General features: G+C 47.7%; 8 protein-coding genes across 8 annotated transcripts, besides 5 other annotated features; all 8 read right to left on the bottom strand.

Annotated features, from left to right (window-relative positions):
- Positions 1–18,106: part of a sequence feature (sequence corresponds to BAC RPCI93-10C21) that runs on past both edges of the window.
- On the bottom strand, positions 591–1,733 carry Tb927.7.5530 (hypothetical protein, conserved; the record flags this gene model as incomplete). The annotated part of the gene is made up of 1 exon (XM_841083.1): positions 591–1,733. The coding sequence occupies one exon, from the start codon at positions 1,731–1,733 to the stop codon at positions 591–593; it is 1,143 nt and encodes a 380-aa protein (XP_846176.1).
- Positions 1,818–1,846: a sequence feature (AT_rich).
- On the bottom strand, positions 2,189–2,809 carry Tb927.7.5520 (hypothetical protein, conserved; the record flags this gene model as incomplete). The annotated part of the gene is made up of 1 exon (XM_841082.1): positions 2,189–2,809. One exon carries the CDS (start codon positions 2,807–2,809, stop codon positions 2,189–2,191), a length of 621 nt encoding a protein of 206 aa, XP_846175.1.
- On the bottom strand, positions 3,767–4,786 carry Tb927.7.5510 (hypothetical protein, conserved; the record flags this gene model as incomplete). Its single annotated transcript, XM_841081.1, has 1 exon — positions 3,767–4,786. The coding sequence occupies one exon, from the start codon at positions 4,784–4,786 to the stop codon at positions 3,767–3,769; it is 1,020 nt and encodes a 339-aa protein (XP_846174.1).
- Tb927.7.5500 (hypothetical protein, conserved) lies at positions 5,499–9,035 on the bottom strand (the record flags this gene model as incomplete). The annotated part of the gene is made up of 1 exon (XM_841080.1): positions 5,499–9,035. One exon carries the CDS (start codon positions 9,033–9,035, stop codon positions 5,499–5,501), a length of 3,537 nt encoding a protein of 1,178 aa, XP_846173.1.
- On the bottom strand, positions 9,440–10,612 carry Tb927.7.5490 (arginine N-methyltransferase, putative; the record flags this gene model as incomplete). Its single annotated transcript, XM_841079.1, has 1 exon — positions 9,440–10,612. One exon carries the CDS (start codon positions 10,610–10,612, stop codon positions 9,440–9,442), a length of 1,173 nt encoding a protein of 390 aa, XP_846172.1.
- Positions 10,981–11,007: a microsatellite.
- Positions 11,814–11,840: a sequence feature (AT_rich).
- Positions 12,145–13,728, bottom strand: Tb927.7.5480 (dihydrofolate reductase-thymidylate synthase; the record flags this gene model as incomplete). The annotated part of the gene is made up of 1 exon (XM_841078.1): positions 12,145–13,728. The coding sequence occupies one exon, from the start codon at positions 13,726–13,728 to the stop codon at positions 12,145–12,147; it is 1,584 nt and encodes a 527-aa protein (XP_846171.1).
- Positions 14,542–16,581, bottom strand: Tb927.7.5470 (hypothetical protein, conserved; the record flags this gene model as incomplete). Its single annotated transcript, XM_841077.1, has 1 exon — positions 14,542–16,581. The coding sequence occupies one exon, from the start codon at positions 16,579–16,581 to the stop codon at positions 14,542–14,544; it is 2,040 nt and encodes a 679-aa protein (XP_846170.1).
- Positions 17,230–17,838, bottom strand: Tb927.7.5460 (exosome-associated protein 3; the record flags this gene model as incomplete). The annotated part of the gene is made up of 1 exon (XM_841076.1): positions 17,230–17,838. The coding sequence occupies one exon, from the start codon at positions 17,836–17,838 to the stop codon at positions 17,230–17,232; it is 609 nt and encodes a 202-aa protein (XP_846169.1).
- Positions 18,035–18,080: a microsatellite.

Here is an 18,106-nt window from a genome sequence, read left to right as displayed (position 1 = left end):
TTTTATTACCGGTTGCGCCTCAACCGTTGGTTCCGCCTTCCACGGGTGTTGTTAGATATGTTGGGTCGAATGCGGAGGTGCAGAAATAGGAAGAACACAAAGTACTTTGTGAGCAAATAAATTTCGTCCAAGGACCGGACAAAGCAAATGAGATGAATACACGTCTTTCCGATCGCTTGATTGTTTAGTCACTGCATTGCGTCTGGAAGCAAAATCACCCCTTTCTGTTTTGGAAAATTCGTCACTTCAAGAGTAGCACCGTGACATAACAATGTAACTTCCACGCCTTACCCCATAAACGTTTCGTCGTTGCTTGTCTTAAACTGCACATGAAAGTGAAATTCCGATGCTGCTAATGCCGAGGGGTCCAGTTGCCGCTCAAATTAACTGCGCTTTTTACAACGCTAACCGGCAATAAGACACGCGGAATGTCCAACTGATGGGACTTTTTAAAAAAGAAGTATAAAAAGCCGCAGGAACAACCCGACAACACTCTGTCTTATGTCCTTTCCACACATCGTTCATGTTCCCCCCCCCCTTGACAGTTTCGTCGAATTTAGCTTGTTCCTGTAAATGGCAACCCTTGAAGTTCATGTTTCGTCGCCCTCGTCAATTTCAACGGGAGACGGGAGCGCATAGAGACTCCGGATGATGTGTCGCTGCTCTCTCCCCAGTGTCACTGCCATCACCCCGTCCTTGGGCCATGCGTTAAGACACTCCTGCAACTGTTGCAGACGCTGGACGCAGTTCATGTTTTGAGGGATCTCTTGGGCAGGACGCGGAGGAACCAGCGCGGATGACTCCTTTGAAGAAACGTGAGGCACCTTCAGGGACTGTAACTCTTCCGTGATATCCTTCTCACTTTTGGTGTTTATCCTGTCTTCCGGTCCTGTGGGCAACGTTCTGTTGGGAACCTTCTGCTCTGTGAGAGCTGCAACACCGTTGTCGGCAACCCCTTGAACCTTTGCTAAGCCAGCGACCGATGACACCTCTGATAATTTCAACTCCTTCTTTTCATCTGGTTGCACAGGCGCTTCTTTGAGGCTATACAGCGCAACCTCCACGTGTGAATCCCGCACAACCGCATCACTGCTTACCACCACACGCGTCGTCACCGGCTGTATGACGCCAATAACGTGTTTCCATCCACACTGGCAAGGAACAACCTTCTGCACACGTCGAGTCGTACCCAGTGTGGTACTAAATTCTAACAGAACAGCAACCTTTGGGGCCGCAATGCTATAGGAGTCGAGGTTTTTAATCCAAAAAACGTAGGATCCATCCCTAAGCACTACCGTGCGTTCAAACGGTTTACTACGCTTGATTGTAAAGGAATTGCCATTAGCCAAAAGTACCGGATCCCCAAGGTCAAATCCCTCCTTCGGTGCATGTTGACCCATCTGGGTTAAAGGGAGAAGAATGTTATCCTTTTTGGCCCTGACAACTTCACACCGATCCATACATTCTTCCATTTTTCCCTCGCAGAAGGCCGTTAGGCGACGGCTATTCACGTCATCATTCCCCATGACGGTGCGACGCACATGGTTGATTATTTCAGCGCCAAGAAGATAGTCGTTTCCAACCCTCTCATACAGACTGCACAGGTTGGAAAGCTCACTGCGGAGCTTATTATTTCCAACTACCTGTTGCTGTCTACAGTCCACTTCCAATTCAGAAGCCCGCGTCCTTTGCAGGATATTGAGGGCTTCCGCTAGGAGAATCTTCTGATTCATGGTGACAGACCGGCAGCTTGAAGATAACAAAAGCAAAGGGAGAAGGGAAAGATGAGGGAACGCAATTGAATAGCTGAGTGCGACATTAATATTGTTATTATTATTATTTATTTCTTTCTTTTTTTTGGGGGGGTGAGCAGTTCCACAATTTGTGAAAACTAAAGAAGTTTCTGACCCACCTTACCGGACCCCATGAGCACAAACGAGCGGTCGAATAATCATGCGCAGAGTTATATATATATATATGTGTGTGTGTGTGTGTTTTACCTTCTAGAGATGTCGCTGTGGGGACGGTAAAGCGGCAACAACCACCCAAGCTGTGAATTTTCACTCGTTTAGAGTGCGACTGACAACCTGCAGTGATAACTAATCGTGTCGATGGGAAATCATAAGCAGCAGAACCACACATACAAAAAGGCCAGACATTTCAAGGCTACAACGCACCACCATCTCCATTAAAGGAGTTTGAAATGACCTGTTACACGGTCTACAAGTGAATCTGGGGCAGGTCCCACAGCCAGCACGGTTTTGCTCCCCGCGGCAATTTGAGTTCTTCCCGCGTCACGGATTACAGCGTGTGGAATTCCCTCACGCCTGGCGGCTCTGTAGGCTTCCATTAGTTGCTCTTCATTTTCACACTGAAGAGCAACTTTCTTGCTGCCAGCAAACCTCCATGCATCATACCACGACACCCACTTATCTGCACCACTCCCACCGCACATTTGAGATGCAGCAGGGGAGTAATGATCACTGTTGCCACTGTAACCATACGTAGAACAGCTGTCGTTGCAGTTAGCACCATTATCACTGCGCCGACTTTGCACTTCCTCCATGACGGCAACGGCCGCGTGAGCGCACTGCGCAGCAATTTTCCCCGTTCCCATTTTTAGGTCCCTGCGCACAACCAAAGTCATCTTAAGAGGCTCACCGCAACAGGCAAAAGCATTTGCTTGCCGCATCTTTGAGCGCACGGAGAACTGAAAAGGGCATCCCCACCGCATTAAAAAAAGTGCCACGAATACTCCTGTTCCGAACGAAAGAACAAATGAAGTAAAATCAAAACCAAGAGGTGTCATCCGCCTGTATCCCTCCTTTTGTGGCCTTCAGCCTTAAAAGGGTCGGAGATCCCTTTTCTCTTCGTCACGACCCCCCCCTCCAAAAAAAAAAAATTAGTTCCCTTGCTTGTCCCTTATATTTATTTTATTTTTGGTTTGTAGAGCTTCCACAGTGTAAACTTGACACGTGACCGAGGGCCCTGTGGTTGAGTTCCTCACCGGACCGACTTTAGGAGACAACACTTCAGCTCTTTTTTTCTTTTTCTTTTTTTGAGGGGGCCGTTGTCGCAATATTGAGAGCTGATGGTCAACGTACAACAAAGTATGCCGCGGACCGGAACCAACAGGTAGCTGGTGCTTCCCCCGGCCTCGCAACCAACGCTCAATTCGATCCTGATGTCCAATTCAAACAGCAAGATAAACAAAAGATGAAAAATAAAAGGGGAAGGGAAACCGCAGTAATAAATAGTTGGTTTGTCTTCTCCTTACTCAGGGAAGTTCACATGTTATTTTCTCCAACAACGCTCCACTCACACAAAACTGATGAATTCTCAACTTTGAGAAGAGCACGATGATCCGGTAACAGGGGGAAGAAGAAGCATCGAAGTCGACCCGATTGCGGCCTCGTGTCTAAGGACACAAAAACACACGTATAATATAACGAATTCAAAAACAGCTGCTGATTTTCCTCATACCCTCCCCGCTATTCCGCCCTCTTTTATATCTGACACCACAGTCAATCTTCATATATAAATCTTGAAATGGCAACGTGCTTTCGTAGGAGCCACCCTTTCCCCACCGACGCTATCAATGCCAACATGATAGTGCCGTCCATGCAGGAAGCGCTGCCATCACTTGATTTCTTCCTGCAAAATACGGTGTAAGGGATCATAGTGCCACGTAGAGGTGACCAGCGTCACCAGGGAAAACAATTTCAAACACTCGTGTGGGAGTGATGTGCGTCCCCCGCACCACCGCTCACTTTTCCCTGTGAAGAAAAGGAATCAACACCTCTTCAACAAAAAAGGATAGCCCCTCCTGCGTGTCCGCTGTGGCAACCGCATAACCCGTGTGTCGCAATGTCACCTCTACTTTCAGTTGAGGTTTCACAACAGTTGAACACTTTGTCGCTGCGTTTCCGGTGAGCACCTCAACCGCCTCACCACCGTCACTTCCTCGTTGAGGTGTTGCTTTTGTTTCAACCTCTGTTTGCGGTTGCCACAATGATGAAGCCATACTTACTCCTTCCCCTTCCTCTGACTGGAGTCGTTTAAGGGACGATAAACGTACCTCTGGATTTACCTCCCTGTTGTGAGGCATGGCAACGAACACACTTCCCATGGGTATAACTGACATCATCTCACTGGCGAAGAAGTTGTCAGCGTCCCGCTCATCCCCCTTTGATGTTTCCTCCAACGCACGCGCTTCGCACCAAGGCGCCGGTTGCTTAAAATGGCATGCGATGCGCAATGCACCTTGATGTTGCGAGCGAATGACAGTGTGTTTGGTGATCGCAGCCCACCAGCGACCTTGTCGACCCTCAACTCCATTCGCAACAGCGGTGGCGATGTGGTTCTCGAACCATTGAACAGATTCGTTGGATGTATCGATTCGAATTTTCCCTGTTACGCCTTGTTGCTTAAGGCGGAACATAAACTGGAAAAATACAATAGACTTACTACCACACACAGGGGTTGGCAACCTCTGCTTTACGTACTCGAATACGTAGTCTGCCACAGCGAGTGCGTTGTCTACGGTGCTGCTGCACACCAGTCGAAGAAGGCCCTCAGTGTTCAAAGACGCAACAACACCAGCGCACACTGACGAACCAACTTTTAGCAACGGAAAGCGCAACAGGCATCCGGTGGCTTCCGAAGCTGCATTGCGTGTCAGCTCCACATTCCACGAGCGGTTGAAAAAGTCAAGCATATCTATGGGGCCATCGTGCCTAATAGAAATATCAATAAAAACGGCTCCAACCCTTCCCCTCAAAATCATGGAAGGCCAATTAAAACACACACACAGACAAACTTTCCCGTGTGCGGTTCTTTTCTCCCTCTTTTTTTTCCACAGTTTTTTTGTTGTTGTAAAAAGAAAATGTTACGGAGAGTGTACGCCGGTATGTTAAAACGAGTGCAGAACGAAAGGGGGTACAGAAAAGAAAAAAAATAACCACAAGGTAGCGGCATTTTACGGGACGGACACAACTGTAATTTCGAATGATGTGCTGCTTACCAAAAGTTATGCAACACAGAAAGGCTGACAAACAGAAAGAATCACGCAAAAAGGGGAGAACAACTCACTGATGGAAGTACGAAAGATGTGTCAAATCCAATTACAGCACAGCTCCCCGGTAATCAGTTACCAAATGTTTAACATTAACACACACACACACACGGATGATCTGGTGCGGTGACTACACCGAAAAACTCTTTTATAAAGTTACCTTTTTTTTGCGCATAACAGAAGTTATCATGAAAGATACACGCAACTGCGCAGTGTTACAGGTGCTTTTTGAGCTACAAATATGCGAAAAGACAAGCTATGAAGGTATCTCACGCCCGAAGAATGTCACACACTATATCCAAAGTTGCATGTTTCTTCTTCGCGTAGCAACATTGGGCACATATCAAAGCAACGAGGTTGAGAAGGAAGCAGTTTACTCACCTTCTGAATGTAAGCATCTCCCCCTGACCGTACGCCAATAATTCTAGAACCCCAGCTCCTCACGAAGTTCTTCTACCTCCTTTTCATATTTGCGCCTCCGTTCCTCCCTCGCTGCCTCCACAGCAATATCAATGCGTTTACGTGTAAGGCGGCGGCGTCTCACCCTAGCGGTACCGTTAGAATTTTTGCTGCTCCATAAAAACATTGCACTCTTTTCCTCTTCACGTGTTGGCCAACGGGGAGCATACATCCATTCCCCAATAGTCCACTGATGCAGCCTTTTGTGGGCTAATTTAGAACCAACGCAGCGCGATGGTACGGTTTCCTCAGTTGCCCAGCGCCATTGCGGCTCAGCTCCCACTGTAGCCAGGCTTCCCAGTGCAGCTGTAGCATTCAGCGATACAATATCTACAACTTCACCACCTTCGTCATCGAAAGGAAATGTTTTGTGAGACATCCATCGCCTTCCGCCACCGCCATTACTTTGCACAAGTTCCTCATTTTCGTAAATACAAACAATTTCCTCTGCAACCAGCTTTGCCATGTCTGCTTCGAACGCTACTCGGAGATCCGCCAGCTCAAAGTTGCAGCGATCTTCCTCCTGTATATCGAGCAACCACTGGGGTGGTGCTTTGCTCGCAAAGCAGGAGGCAAAATCAAAGACATATCTTTCGCCGCGTACATGCTTGAGTTTGTGCTGCAAACTTCTGTAAGACCGCATAAATCCTGCGGAGTGAGTGCAGTCACCAATATCATGTGATAGCGGGCGACCAATGAAGGCTTCGAAGGGAACATGACGCTGTTTCTCATGTGGGGGTTTTCCTCCATGAAATCCTGATGTTTTGGTACGCGAGCGCTCCTCCTCAACGATATCATTTAACTCCGACACAAACTGCATGTAAAGTTGGTTGTGTGTATCAGTCCACTCATATGTTATGGCATTGCGTTGCAGAGGTTCGGCTGTTGAAGCGAGTTGCTCCACCCGCACCAAGGTCTCCACACTGAGAACACAACTTTGAGTTCCATGGGGGCACCACTGATTTGAAGAAGTGAGAAACTTCTCGCGCTCCCCTGCCAAGTAGGCTCTGCGGGCGCTATCGTCGCAGCTGTCGACAAAATTTTCACAACTAAATGCGTCCTCCGTTACTGAGGCGTCCACGCTGAATACGGAACTGGAGCTCCGATTCATCCCACGACGTTTGCGGCGGCGTGTGATTGCGCCTCCATTTGTATCAATGTCAATCGTCACCGCACTGAGGGAACGAGTGGTGAGCTTCTCGTCATCGTTTTCTAAGGGAGGGTGCGTGGGTTGCTCTTGATGATGTTGAAACGCTTGTGAAACCGACGATTGTTCCAGTTCGCTTTCACCCGTGATGCTCCACATAGCCGACATTAGTGGTCGAGCGATACCAAGACTGAACATAGCTCCAGGAACAACTACCGAGCTGAACCAGCCACCAGCTTCTCTGTCCTCTGTTTGATCTCTTCTTGGTTCATCCACAAGTTTCTTATTCACAATTTCTTCTGTTTTTACTTGCCATGCAAATGGAAGTTTTATTGAATATATATCTTCATCATTCCCCATGTAGAGAAGCAGTTCATTACTCTGCGGCGCCCACAGCAACTGTCTCACACGCGAGTGATTGTCTTTCTCCTTTTTTCCAGTCTGTGTTGTGTTGACGTTGGGCTCCGCAAGTACCATGAGAACAGTAAAACAATTACCAGGATCTGCAGGTGAGAGCAAAGGAGTCCTTGTAACAGACACGGCTTCAGTGCTACTCTCCCCCGTAAGAAGCACCTGCTGTCCCTGTCGTCGGTCATCGCGTGGCACGAGCGGGTCAGCCTTGTCCTTCTCGGCTTCCGGTTGCTCCACTTCGTCAAGCCATGCGTTCAACATCGCTTGTTCCGCTGCTGAAGTTAGCGCCTCCGGCTTGATAATGGGGTCCAGCGGTGGTACTTCTTCACCCGTAGATGAGATACTGGCGGGAGGCTTTGGACGTTCCCCAAGTAGCAAAACGACGTCATTGTCGGTGAGCGCGGCGAAGCACAGCCAAGACATCGACTTGTCATGATGAAGTACGTGACGACCAAGAGGAACAACACGAACAAAATACTCCCGTTGCGTTCGCGCACCTTTCCCGCTTCCATCCTTGTCCTGATACACACGGTTAACGTGCAATAGCTTCCCTGAGCAGCCACTTACGCGCCAGAACCGCAGACGGGGTCGACCAACCAAAACAGAGGATGGTAATCCCGAGGAGTACGGAATAGGCAAAAGAGCACATCCGGCATCACAAACTTCATCTGGTGCGCACTCGCGCACGATAGGGGTTTCACACACCACCAAGGCGCGGTGTGTTATATAGCTGTACAGCACACGCAGTTGGTAAACGTGCAACTCTGCTTGGCCTGCGGAGCTATGGGCGTGGGACGATATAAACAAACTTAATAAAATTGTTCCTGGTGAAGGCCCGCTCCAATTACTGCAATGATTGCATAGGACCTGGCATGGGCCGACGAGACAGACATTAGAGGCTAGCCCGGCCTCAAGCCGATACGGGGTGTCTGCCTGTGAGCCTTCTTGTAAAGGCTCTTGCCGCCCTTCATTAACGCCATCGCTACGACATGCCGGTAAAAGCGTAAACTTACCTTCACATAACAACTCCTTCGGTGGGAAATCAGCGGCTGCAGTCCCATCGCTAGAGGTAGTGATGGCGTAGCACATAGTCAACTTCGTTGCGCGATCACGTTCCACATCAAAAATGACCACCTCACCAATTTCATCAACACTAACCACAAACGGTTGGTAGCGCCTGCTGTCCCGATTTGCCTCCATGGCGACAAGCGCAAAGTTCAAGGCAACAATACGGTTGTTAGAGTGCAGCTCGTGGTGAAGGAGGAAATTCGCCGATGTACTTAGCACACAAACACTATAGCGTGTCCTGTCACTCCCACAGGCCGCAGCGATGTACCGGTTCCATTTGAGAGGTATCACCTCACCGTCGTCAAACACAGATTCGGCAGCCACACAAAGGTACGCGTCTTGCAGCTGGAAGTGGCTTCGAAAGTCGACATTTTCCCAAAGTCCCGTGCGAATATCCACCATATCTCCACCGTCTTCAGCACCTCCAGTGGCACAGCCCCGACGACTCGACAGATGAGAAATAGAGGTTGGTATGATGAACCGCTGACGAAACACGTGAATACCGTTACGATGCGCTGTTACCAGCGACCCCCTAGTTGCGCATACCGAGCGGACCCTTCGGTTTGGGTACGGCTTCAGCACAATATTCATTGGGTTGTGTTGGTTTGGGAACAATGGCACATGATCACTACAGCCCTTCCCCCCGCTTCGCCTCCACCTTCCCACACTGCGACTGCCAACACTGCGGCGGAAGGAGCGGGAGTTTGGCCGGTGTGCTCGAAGTGATGGACTCGACGGAGATGCGATCGGCGGAGAAGGGGATCCGTTACATCGTCTCCCGCTTCTTGTGCTATCTGTGCTCGTTATGGACTCGTTGTCCGTATCCGCAGCTCGCTCATGAAGCTCTAGAGGTGAGATAGAGAGACTACTTTGCATGCTTCATTGGAATGCAAGACTCAATTATTATTATTATTTTCGTAGTGTGTGGAGTGGGAGAGTGAAGAAAGGATAGGGGACATGACAGACAAAGAAATTGGCAGTTGCATCGATCAAATCCTGCTTAGCGCCCCAAGTCGTATTGACATGTGTATTCATTTAACTGAAGGTTGTCGAAGACAAACGAGGGGAATGGAAGCAAATGCAGTGCACCTCAAGACGGATTTGATAACTTTTCTTTGAGCACACATGCATGCACACAAACACGCACCTTCTGCATGAAACCCAGAAAAAATCAGCATCAAAAAACAGTGTCGGCCTATCAAACTTGACGCACACTGTTCACCCTCATTTCCTTTTCATTTTCCCCTTCTTGTGAATATGAGCCACGCCCTTCCTCCAGGTCAGGTTGTTTTGCCCTCGCACTCAGTCATTTCACCGTTCCCACTTTCGGGGCAGAGCTGCATGTGAAGAATCACGCGGTCTCCCGAAAAATTACACTCAAAGTTATAATTCTTTCCCTCGGTGAATACAACCGGTGTGGGCAGAGGGCCGTTAGAGGCGTCCAACAGCTGAAGCGCCTGACCCCACTGCATATCACGTGGGAAGTTGTTGACTGTGTCTTCCGGGTCCGTTGACATGACAAATTCATCGTCGGTAACTTTCCAGTAGAACAACATTGCATGGGCCGTTCCACTCTCTTTAGCCACAACGTCGAAGTGCTTTCGCCGAGGAATATCGTTCCGATTCGAGGAGCTAAAGTCGACTCTGAATAGCTCTATGGGATCGCTTAACCTCCTGAAGTTCACACTGTTCATACGGATACCGTAGTGTTTAGCAAAGACAATACTCACGGTATCCTGCAATGTCATCATATGCTTCAGGTCCAAGTCACGCCAGCCCGATACAGATGAAATACGGTGAAGAGCGTCGCACTCGATGGGGACGGCGTATTGCGTTCCAAACTGTGGAATTATTTTCGTTGTTGGCTTCAGTAACCTATTTCTCACATCCACAACATAATCTAGTGCCGACTCTCCAAGCATCATCGTTCCAAATATCTCCGACAAAAGAACATCCGGTGGTTCGGGTAAGTGCTTTGATTTGAGCTCTGTACTCATCATATGAAGAACCTTTACCTGATGTTCCATATTATTAGCACGGATGTTCTCACGTGCCAACTTCGCCAATTCTTCGCTTCCCTCCACTGCAACAACCCACTTCGCACCAAGCTTAGCGGCCATGAGAGACAGTAAACCTGATCCAGCACCAATCTCCAGTACACCAGTTTCTGGAGTCACATGTTTCTTCAAAACCTCATAGTAGAAATTATTGCGTTCCTCATCATTCATCATTGCGTAGTGGAAATCATTCACCGCTTCAATGAGGGAAACTGGTGTGTGGCGCAGGCGGGCGGGGACCGGTATATTTCTATCGATTCGGTTAACAAAGGCGTCAGGAGGACGGTAACCGGACACACTAGCGAGAGTGGCTCCAGGAGGAACAAACCCAATTGTGTTCTGCAACGCATTGTCGTTCTTGTCCTTCTTTTGGTGGCGGTGCTGCTTTGGGGGCATCTTGCACAAAAGCCCTTGTCACTCCGTGTGTATTGCGCAGTCGGCAGTGAGTGTGACACGTTCAATTACCTCCAACTTATGTTTTTTTTGTTGCGTTTCCTGTTATGGTTGCTTTCGATTCGTTCCTCTCCGTTACTTTTTTACCACGGTTGCTACTTATTTTAGGTGACTCGGTGAGGCTTAGTAATTAAAATTATACTTGACACAACACGACCACCCACTATATCGTTTGTAGTGCCGCGCTCTTTTTTTTTTTTGAATCTTTTCTTTTTTAAATTCTAAAAACAGGCGAGGGAATAACTAAGTGTGTGTGTGTGTCTGTGTATGTGAACCTGTCTGCTAGGTGTCCGTCCACTTTGAGACTAAACTTATTATTATTACTATTATTATCGTTAAACGTATTATTAATGCAGACGCTGCCGCTGTTGTTACCTCAGTTAATCACTCCGCGTACGTATAGCTGTAAAACAAAAGTGTTCGAGATCAAATACGGTATTTGTGTGTACGTTAATCCCACTACTAAAGTGTGAAGGATATATATATGTATACTAATGTATATAGCCGTTTCTTTCTGCCCCCCTTTTTTAAAAAAAAAAGAAGATCCGGAAAAAGTAAGGACAACGTACAATGAAGGTCAGAACGAACACGCGGAGAAACATCCATGTCAGCAAACCAAGTTGTCAAAGTCATATAGCATTATGTTCTATTCATTATTTTCCCGATCACAGAAGATTGGGAAGACAAACAACATAGGTAACATAGGAACCAGAAAAATGGAAGGGAGGTAAACAAATCCCCTCATGAAAAGTGGCAGTAAAATGAACCACAGCTGAATATAATAGGCGGTCAGTGACTGCTTAAATAAAGAAAAAAAACGTAGTAATTTGAAGAATGAAAGGAAACTTTCCTGTTACATTCAGCGAATGATGGATAAGAATACACGCTTACCTGTCCTAATACTCCCCTACGACCGCGCGCACACACACACGGGCATACATATGTATACACCGTCATTAAGAATCCGCATTCTCCCACCCGTCTATAAAGGAAAAAAAAAACATCTATAGTACTCTCATGAAATACATGAGAGGGGATTTGCGATACGCGTCCCCCAGAAATCAAATGAATCTGTGCAATCGACAACTCCCGTCACCACAGGGCGCGGGAGGTGCGGGCCAGAGAAAGGAGAAATTAAACCATGATATATATATATTTTTTTAAAAAAAATGGAAGTAGTAACGAAAAACAATAATGACAAAGGAACATCATTTACAGTGAAAGAGGGGTTCGATCTATGTATGTCACAAATGTGAAAGTTGTTGTAAATAATAAAAATCAGGTGGGGACTGCACTGGGTCCGTTCGCTCCAAAAAATGTATCGACACTTGTGCAAACTTTTCGGTCGCCATTAGTTTTAGTGGAAACTACTCTCCCTACAACCCGGCAGCGTAAAACAACATCTTCAACAATTGCTTCCATAAAAAATATCGCGCCCGTGTTCGCAGAAACATTCTCAGCATTTCCACCCATTCCTACACCGCCATCTCCATAGAAATTACGGGGTACGGAGAATAATCGATGACCTCTATATCGCTTTCCTGAAAGTCTTCCAGGAACTCTTTGTCTTGTTTGAACACGATGAAAGGGAACGGGCGGGGCACGCGTTTCAATTGCTTCCGACACGGCTCCACATGGTTACTGTAAACATGTGCATCGCCAAGGGTGTGCACCAATTCGCCCGGCCGAAGTCCAGAAGCTTTTGCCATGAGGAATGTAAGCAGTGCATACGAAGCAATATTGAAGGGGACGCCAAGACCCATATCACATGACCGCTGGTACAACATGCATGAGAGTTCCCCATTGCTCACGTAGAATTGCGCCATCATGTGGCATGGTGGGAGCGCCATGCGTGGCAAGGCGGCCGGATTCCAAGCTGTACAAATCATGCGACGGTCATCCGGGTTCTCTATCAATGACTTCACAATGTTTGCAATCTGATCAACACCTTTCCCCTCGGAATCCTCCTTGCAAGAAATATAGTCGGCACCAAAATGCCTCCACTGGAAGCCATAAACAGGTCCGAGGTCCATCTCATCATAATCAGTCAAGCCACGACTGTCAAGGAATGCTCGTGAGCCATTCCCATCCCATATGTGAATCCCCTTGTCGCTCAGCAACTTTGCATTTGTTTCTCCCCGAAGAAACCACAACAGCTCTTCACATACTCCACGCCAAAAGACACGCTTCGTGGTTAGTAATGGCAGGCGATTGTTGCGGAGAGAGAAACGCATCTGGGCCCCAAAGAGGGAGCGGGTACCAACACCCGTGCGGTCACATTTCGTACATCCCTCATCAATTATGCGGCCAACGAGATTTAAATACTGCTCCTCTTCGCTGTTTCGGGGGACAAGCTTCTCAAACTGATATTTCTTTCCGCCAGCTCCGGTTGATACCCGTTCGTCCGTTATGCTTTCCCGCACCAACTCAAGTCCTTCCAGGGTCTTTGTCCCTGCGGCTGGGATGTCAAAGAAAACGCTACACGAATTTGAGGCTGGTCGGACCACCGTCCGGTGGATAGCTTGCAACACATTAACGCATGGGGCACAAAGGGCTTGTTTATATATAGTCCCGCCACCAATGCAAAACACCGTTTCGATAGAAGATGTGTGCTCCTTACTTACCAACATCCGAAGTGCGTCTTCAAGCCCACCGTTCACAGCAACCACATCATTCGCAGCCTCCGCTCGTTTGATGGGATCAGGGATACCAGCCAACAACTGTTCCTTTGTCGCACTTCGTGACAGCACAACATTAAGGCGGTTAGACAGTGGACGGAACTTTGGTGGAAGACTGTCCCATGTTTTCCGCCCCATCACAACAGCATTCCGTTTACTTGGCGATGGCTTTACATTTTTCCCCCGAAGGTTTGTCGTTACCCTTCTGAAGTATTGCATATCCTCAGGTATTTCCCAGGGGATCGTACCACCGTCCCCAATCCCACCCTTCTCGTCCGACGCTACAACAACAGAGAAGGGTCGCAGGGGAGGGCGGGAAATTTTCCCCGCCAACTCATGAACAGGAATTTTCTTGCGGAGGATACGCGTAAGACTGAGCATGACCCCCTTTGGTATTGCAGTTGCTGAAGCGTAAGGGATGCCCTAACGAGCAAATGAAGTTTACCTCTTCCCACGTGTGTATGGCAAATGATGTTTTTACCACTTCACACAAGCACACACGTGAACAAACGCAAGTTAATTTCTATGTAAATTTCGATTAAGCCTATTTTTTTTTTACCTTTCACCCTTTCGTAAAGAATTTCCCGTGTTTCAGCGTCCGTCCTTAAACTTTTGCTGAACGTCGGAAGCACAAACTGAGTGTCGAAGCGATCGCGTCCGACGATTTGAGCAGACTTTGTAAAATCGATGTGTCTCCCAAAGGTTAAAAGAAAGGATATGATAATAGTGGTACAACGCGTAACCAAAGTCAAACACAAGAAGGAAAAGAGAACACTTTAAATTCGACATCTCTCCCCACCGTTAAAAAAAAAAGTGCCAAAACAGCAACCGAACTTCTCACATATTTATCACGGCACTGCAGAACCCTCAAATGAAAAATAGAAAAAAAAAACAGACACAGACACATGCCCCTTGCCACCCCAAAACATGAGGAATTCCTTCGAGTTCCTCACCTGTTTTACATCAGTGACTCCCCATTTCCCCTCCAGCACATCTCCCCCTCCTCTTTCTCTTTGCACATCACTTTCCCACGACGAACACGACGCATTGTTTTGAGGTCAAATGAAATATCACTTATTGTCAAGGACCTGTGCGCCAGAACAAGTAACGGATACACCGCAACTTATTCCTCCCCCGCTCAGCATGTTCCACACTACCAACTGACATTCTTTGAACACTGTTTTCCTTTCAGCACTACGTTGCATGCGCTAGTCTGCATCCTTGATCCCCTTCCCCATTAAATATTGGTGCCCGACCCAGGCGAGCCCACTCTTGACGTGTCCCCAACAATAAAGCCATCGGTAACCCGAGGGACATGGCAATGGAAAGTAAGCGAGCATCGGGATTGGAGAGTGTGTTGTCGCTCGACAGTTTGCGCGCCATCCAGTGACACAACTCTTCAAAGGAGATTATCCCACTGCGTGAGTTGTTTAACTCACGAAAGCACCGCTGACTGCTAGCCATCACATCCGCCTTACTTTCGTTAAGCACATCGCTCCTGAATTCGCAAAACCCCTCTGAACTCAACGACCCATAGGTTTCTACGATACAGTTAAATGATTGTGTAATAAACGCGATGCTCTCACGAGCGCACGGAAGGAAAGGGAAAACAGTGGCTGGAACACCAAAGACCTCTTCGAGCAGATTCGAACCACCCGGCGTGAGCACTGCATTGGAAAAATCATTTCGATGTTCAAGGATGAACTCACATATGTAAGGAAGTTCCTCTAGTATGTTTTGAAGGTTTTCACACGGATTTGGTGAATCGACCTGGAAGGAAACGTTTCCACTGCGACTATGATCTTCACGCCGGCTTTCAACTGCCTGTTGAAAAACCGTACAGTGCGGTGTGTACTGTTTTCCAAAACGTTCAGATAAAGCACCTATGAAGTCCAACACCATCCCATCGTGGTGCAAGAGGACGGCTTGCGCTACCACCTCATCCACGACCCTTGAATAACAAACCATTGGATCACCGTTGGCGGAAGCAACGTCAATTACGTAAAGCATTGCCGTCGTCAGCACTGACTGGCGGGATGCACGCCAAACGGCTAACGGATTTTGCCTCAATTTCTCCAGTGGGCCCCGGTTCAACCCCTTGGGGGACACGAGGAACAAGGTGTTGAGAAGTGCCTCACGAACAGCAGTGTGCGTTGGTTCGTCTTTCTCCTGTACACGATTTGGCACGCTACAGCAAAATGCCGGGCCAACTTTTCCGCTAGAGGTGCTGTCGCCGCACACCAATAGAGATGTGGAGAAGAGTACGGCATTGACATCAATATTTTCACCAAGGTTTTGCATTACGGCGGTTTCGTGTCCTTGCACCCGCAGCTGCGACTGAATGGTGATGCTTCCACAAGATGGAGTAGACTGTAATGTGTCTTGCAGGCTACCGAAAGTCGAATTCGAGGTAGGTCGCGATGAACCCCCTAAAACCACGGCACCCTTACCCAATGTTAACGATGGACTCGACGAAGTCAATCCACTTCGTTTGTATTTTTTCTGTTTCTGCTCCCCCTGGGTGTTCAGCAAATGCTTATTCTGATATTCACGGGTTTCTTCCTCAATCCGGGGCATACAATACAAGACTTCGGCGGCATGTGTGCTGAACACCAAACTGTTGTTTGCTTGTGCAGCGAGAACCCTCATAACGAATGGAGGAATGTTACAGCAAAAGCGCCTCTCGGGAAGCTTGATGCGACAAACAAGCAACTGTTCCACCTTAGCTAACTGCTCAGATCCACCAACGCGCCTTTCCCTTTCGGTCACAGCAGTGGTAGAGAAGGGGGAACAGTTGCTTGTTTGTCGCCTGTAGTCTTCAAGTGGGCCTACAACAATTTGAAGTTCTCCACTAAGTTCTGGTACTTCTTCTATAGCTACAGAAAAAGTTATACCCAATTGCTTCTGGTGCTCGAGAAGTAACAAACGGTATATCTCTGCATCGGGAGATTTAGCCGTACGTATAGCAACCACCTTCTCAGCAGCGCTGGTACGCCCTAATTTCTTTAAAAAGCGACGAAACATTTCAACGCAGCCGAGGGAACCCTCCTTGTTGCGGCGGCGCTTTGGCGACCCCAATGGAGTGTTGTTTCTTTCACAGTTTCTTCCGGCGGCCAGTTTGGTTGGCCGGCCCCATAATGTCCCTTTCAATAGAAACGTAAACACTGCAGCACCCAATACTATAGCGGCTAACCTTGCCGGAATTGCCAACTGCACGCCACAGGGGCGGGACATGCCCTTCCCAACCTCTATACCTGAGGCTTTCACTCACAAAAAGATATTAATACAAAATATCCATCGCAACAAACAAGCAGAAAGAGGGGGTGGGAAAGGAAACGATATGTGTATGCATGTTGAAAACACATGCGGTAAAAGGGGTCGACAAGATTAACGTAGCAGTCAAAAAAGAAAAAAATTAAAAACAGAACCTTAAGCAAACGTTAGCGCACCATCCCACTAAATCACCTGAAATGTTATTGTTTTCCACAATACCACACACTTCACAATCCCACTTAATAAATGAAATTACGTACAGGAAGGGGAGGTTTCCCGATCTGGGTGATGTAGACGTTACCATTAATACGCGGGTGACGTAAGATAGGAAACGGGGTAGGGGGGTGGGAACACAAATGGACACTTCCTTCTTCCTTGAGAAATCTGGCACGATATAAACGATACACACTGAGAAAAGCAAATTGCAAACTGTAAAATAAGCGGGATACGCTCACCCCGGAAGAAGATAAAACTACACCAACTTAACCCCCGTTTTCCCGCACTCTTATTTCACTATTGTTTGCCTCTCTTTAAGTGTCTCGATATGCCAGAAGTGTAATTGAAGGTAGGCTATAAATATTGACACATGTGTTTAATTCCACTCATCACTCAGGAGTTGTTAGTTCCCGTAACGTGCTGCAACAAGTTCTGCACTAAAGCAGATGTTTTGCCTCCTTTGCGTTCTATTTCTTTGAATAGAATCGCATCACCGTAGGGGTCCACCGAAGCATCTTCCCCATCGGCTTTCACATTCTCCAAAGCTCCACCCTTACTAGCGCGCCCATCATCGACCTTCGCGTACTTTGTAGCTTTCTCAGGCGGCTCACCGCGTTCCCTCTTGCGGTTTCTAACTTCGCTAACATCACCATCATGTCCTTCCTGTTGTGTCTGTCCCTTACTTGACCGAGGTTTACATTCCAATGATGTTATTTCCCGTAACTTGCCAATGTACTCCGTTACACGGTTAATTTTAAGCATCAACTGCTGATCCTCCCCCGCCCCCTGAGCTCGGTTGAGAAGTCTGTCGTGAGCATACGTAAGAAACAGCAACGCGGAGGCGGCTGAAAGGGAAATACGAGCTTGCTCATCCACAGTGTAATTGGAAACCAACATATCCTCGTCTAGGGACGAGAGAAGCGGAAGGAGGCACTGATGCACTCGATCCAATGCAGCATTCATCTTCTCCATGAGGGGCACAATATCTTCATCGAATTGCATTTTTGTGACCTTTACGGAGGGAAGTTGGAGGTCACTATGCAGAAGAAGGGGGAAAGGAAGCAGCAAGAATGAAAACGCACCTATGTTTCAGTGGAGTTGTGAAACCAAAGAAGAACCTCCTCCCAACTTGTTTTGGAAACCTACTTTTCTTTCTTCTCTTTCCCCTTCTTTGTGATGCCGCCGACTGCCGGCAGCAATATATATATATATATATAAATGTTTATTTAGTTATACTTGTGTATGCGGGTCTGGATAGCCAATCTAATGC

The sequence above is a fragment of the Trypanosoma brucei genome, chromosome 7 (genome assembly GCF_000002445.2).
Source record: "Trypanosoma brucei brucei TREU927 chromosome 7, complete sequence".
NCBI classification, from domain to species: domain Eukaryota; phylum Euglenozoa; class Kinetoplastea; order Trypanosomatida; family Trypanosomatidae; genus Trypanosoma; species Trypanosoma brucei.
Note: the sequence above shows the minus strand (reverse complement) of the source record. Positions and strands in the feature narration are given on the sequence as shown.